Below are 1962 nucleotides of genomic sequence, written 5' to 3'. Positions count from 1 at the left end.
GAGGACCGAAGCCCCCAAGGCCCAGCCAGAGCCCTAGCACGGAGGCGACGCACCCCCGAACCCCAAGCACCTGCCCCGGATCCACTCAGCCAGGCTACCAGGCCAGTAACCTACGTCCGCCAGCACAGACCCTCTCCCAACACCCTCTAAGAGCAATCAGGGCCACTAACCAGGTTATGACCACAATCCCCAGGTTAAGCCCTCCAGGGATAACATCCCTAGGGTTTTCCCAGATGCCCTAAGCCCGTCCCAACCTCCACATCAAAAACAATAGCGAAGGCGGGACGAAACCACGACCCCCTCACCCCCGCTAGGTGATGGAGCCGATCAAAGGAGCCCAGAGGGATTGATCTAATGTGGTGGCAGAGGCTGTATCGAGACTAATGTGATCTATTAGATGGTTTCCATATTGGCTAGAATTAAGATTATTTTTATTTTTCCAGTTCAAGAGGACCGTTTTCTTGGCAATGCGTAGGGCAGTAAAAACCTTGTGGACTGTATTAGTTTCTGTAGTGACATCATCCAATTTGCCCAGCAAGCACACTAAAGGGAAGGTTGGAATTTTACATTTCAGACACTTTGACGTCTTCACATATCTCGCGCCAAAACCTCTGAACTGGTGGACAGAACCAAAGAGTGTGAATGTAATTGTCTGGTGTTTTGCCTTGACAGTGTGAGCAGTTGTTGGAAGCCCATCTGGAACATCCGATGACCTGTATAGTGTACTCTCTGTAGTATTTTGCATTGTATTAATTGCAGACTGGGATTTCTAATCAATTTAAAGATTTTTAAGCATACCTGAGACCAGAAGTTTTGGTCTAAGCTGTCTGACAAATCTGCTTCCCACTTTGCAATAGGAAGGGAATATTGATTAATCTATTTTAGAAAGTGTTCTGTATATTTTAGACAATAATTTAATTCAACTTGACTGAGGTTAAATTTGTTTTTTATTATGGATTTAATTTGTTGATATTCTAAAAATCATTTCTTGTTGATCCCATATTGTATAACTAGTCTGTTAAACGGAATAAAGTCTGTTCCTTCTAATATATGTTTCAAGTATTTAATTCCTTCACAACTCCAATCTGGAAAATTAATCATATTGTTTTGTAATATGTCAGGGTTGTTCCAGATACATATGTATGTATGTATCTGTTTGACGTTGAAGGGGCGTTATTAAATTCAAACCCTGATGGTATAAAATATCTGCTTATGCTTTGATTAGTCGAAGATCAATTGCTGTCTGCGTACGGTGGTGATCTTCCCACGCGTGTGTTCATTAAAATCAATTGTTTGACCAAGCTCTTCTGGACCATGGTTGTTTTTACTCTCAAGCACAGAGGCTTTCGTTTCTGAGAAAACATTTTCTGCTGTTTGACAGCTCAGTACACCCCCCTTGTGTTCAAGTCACAGACCACTGCCTTTCCCCAGATTTACATTTCACCTTACATTTGCACAGCCTACTTTACCTACTCATTGAATAATGAGTCTACCCTTCTCTTATCCCCTTTACCCTGAAACAATACATGAAAAACCTTTCACTGAGACTCTGGATAGGACTTTTGTGAAATTGCATCATGTGTGTGATGGTTTATAAGATAAGTTGTATAAAAAATAAAAATTAAAACCACCTGAAGCTGCATCGCTGTATCACTTCTTTAGTAAAAGTTCATGCAAAACCATAGAGAGAGGCTGTGCCTTGAAATGAGGCGCCATCTGGTGGTTAAAAGTGGGTCTCAGTCTCAGAAAGGCCCCTGCAAGATTCTGGGTGGAGGCTGGACCTTTAGACAGACAGACTGTGTGTGAGTCCTCTGCTGCAGTCCAGGCTGAAACAGTGGACACTTTCATTTGGCGTCATGTCTGCGAGGTTTGTATTTTTATTTACTGACTGAAGATTAGTTTGTTTACGTTGTTGCACAGGCAGCTGAATACAGGTCAGAACTTTGCTGCTTTTCCCATGTG

At 42.4% G+C, this 1962-nt stretch overlaps 1 protein-coding gene across 1 annotated transcript in view; it reads left to right on the top strand.

The window, feature by feature from the left end:
• The first annotated feature begins 1755 nt into the window (after window positions 1-1755).
• Window positions 1756-1962, top strand: part of LOC102314263 (poly(U)-specific endoribonuclease-C) — a 4941-nt gene continuing 4734 nt past the window's right edge. The window contains exon 1 of the mRNA XM_042216239.1: window positions 1756-1867. Within this exon, the coding sequence (XP_042072173.1) occupies window positions 1857-1867 (11 nt within the window). The 5' untranslated portion in view covers window positions 1756-1856. The remainder of the gene's footprint in view (window positions 1868-1962) is intronic.

This window comes from Haplochromis burtoni, unplaced genomic scaffold, assembly GCF_018398535.1.
Source record: "Haplochromis burtoni strain Fernald_Lab_line unplaced genomic scaffold, NCSU_Asbu1 Contig_976, whole genome shotgun sequence".
NCBI classification, from domain to species: Eukaryota; Metazoa; Chordata; class Actinopteri; order Cichliformes; family Cichlidae; genus Haplochromis; species Haplochromis burtoni.
This window is presented reverse-complemented; position numbering and strand designations above follow the sequence as displayed.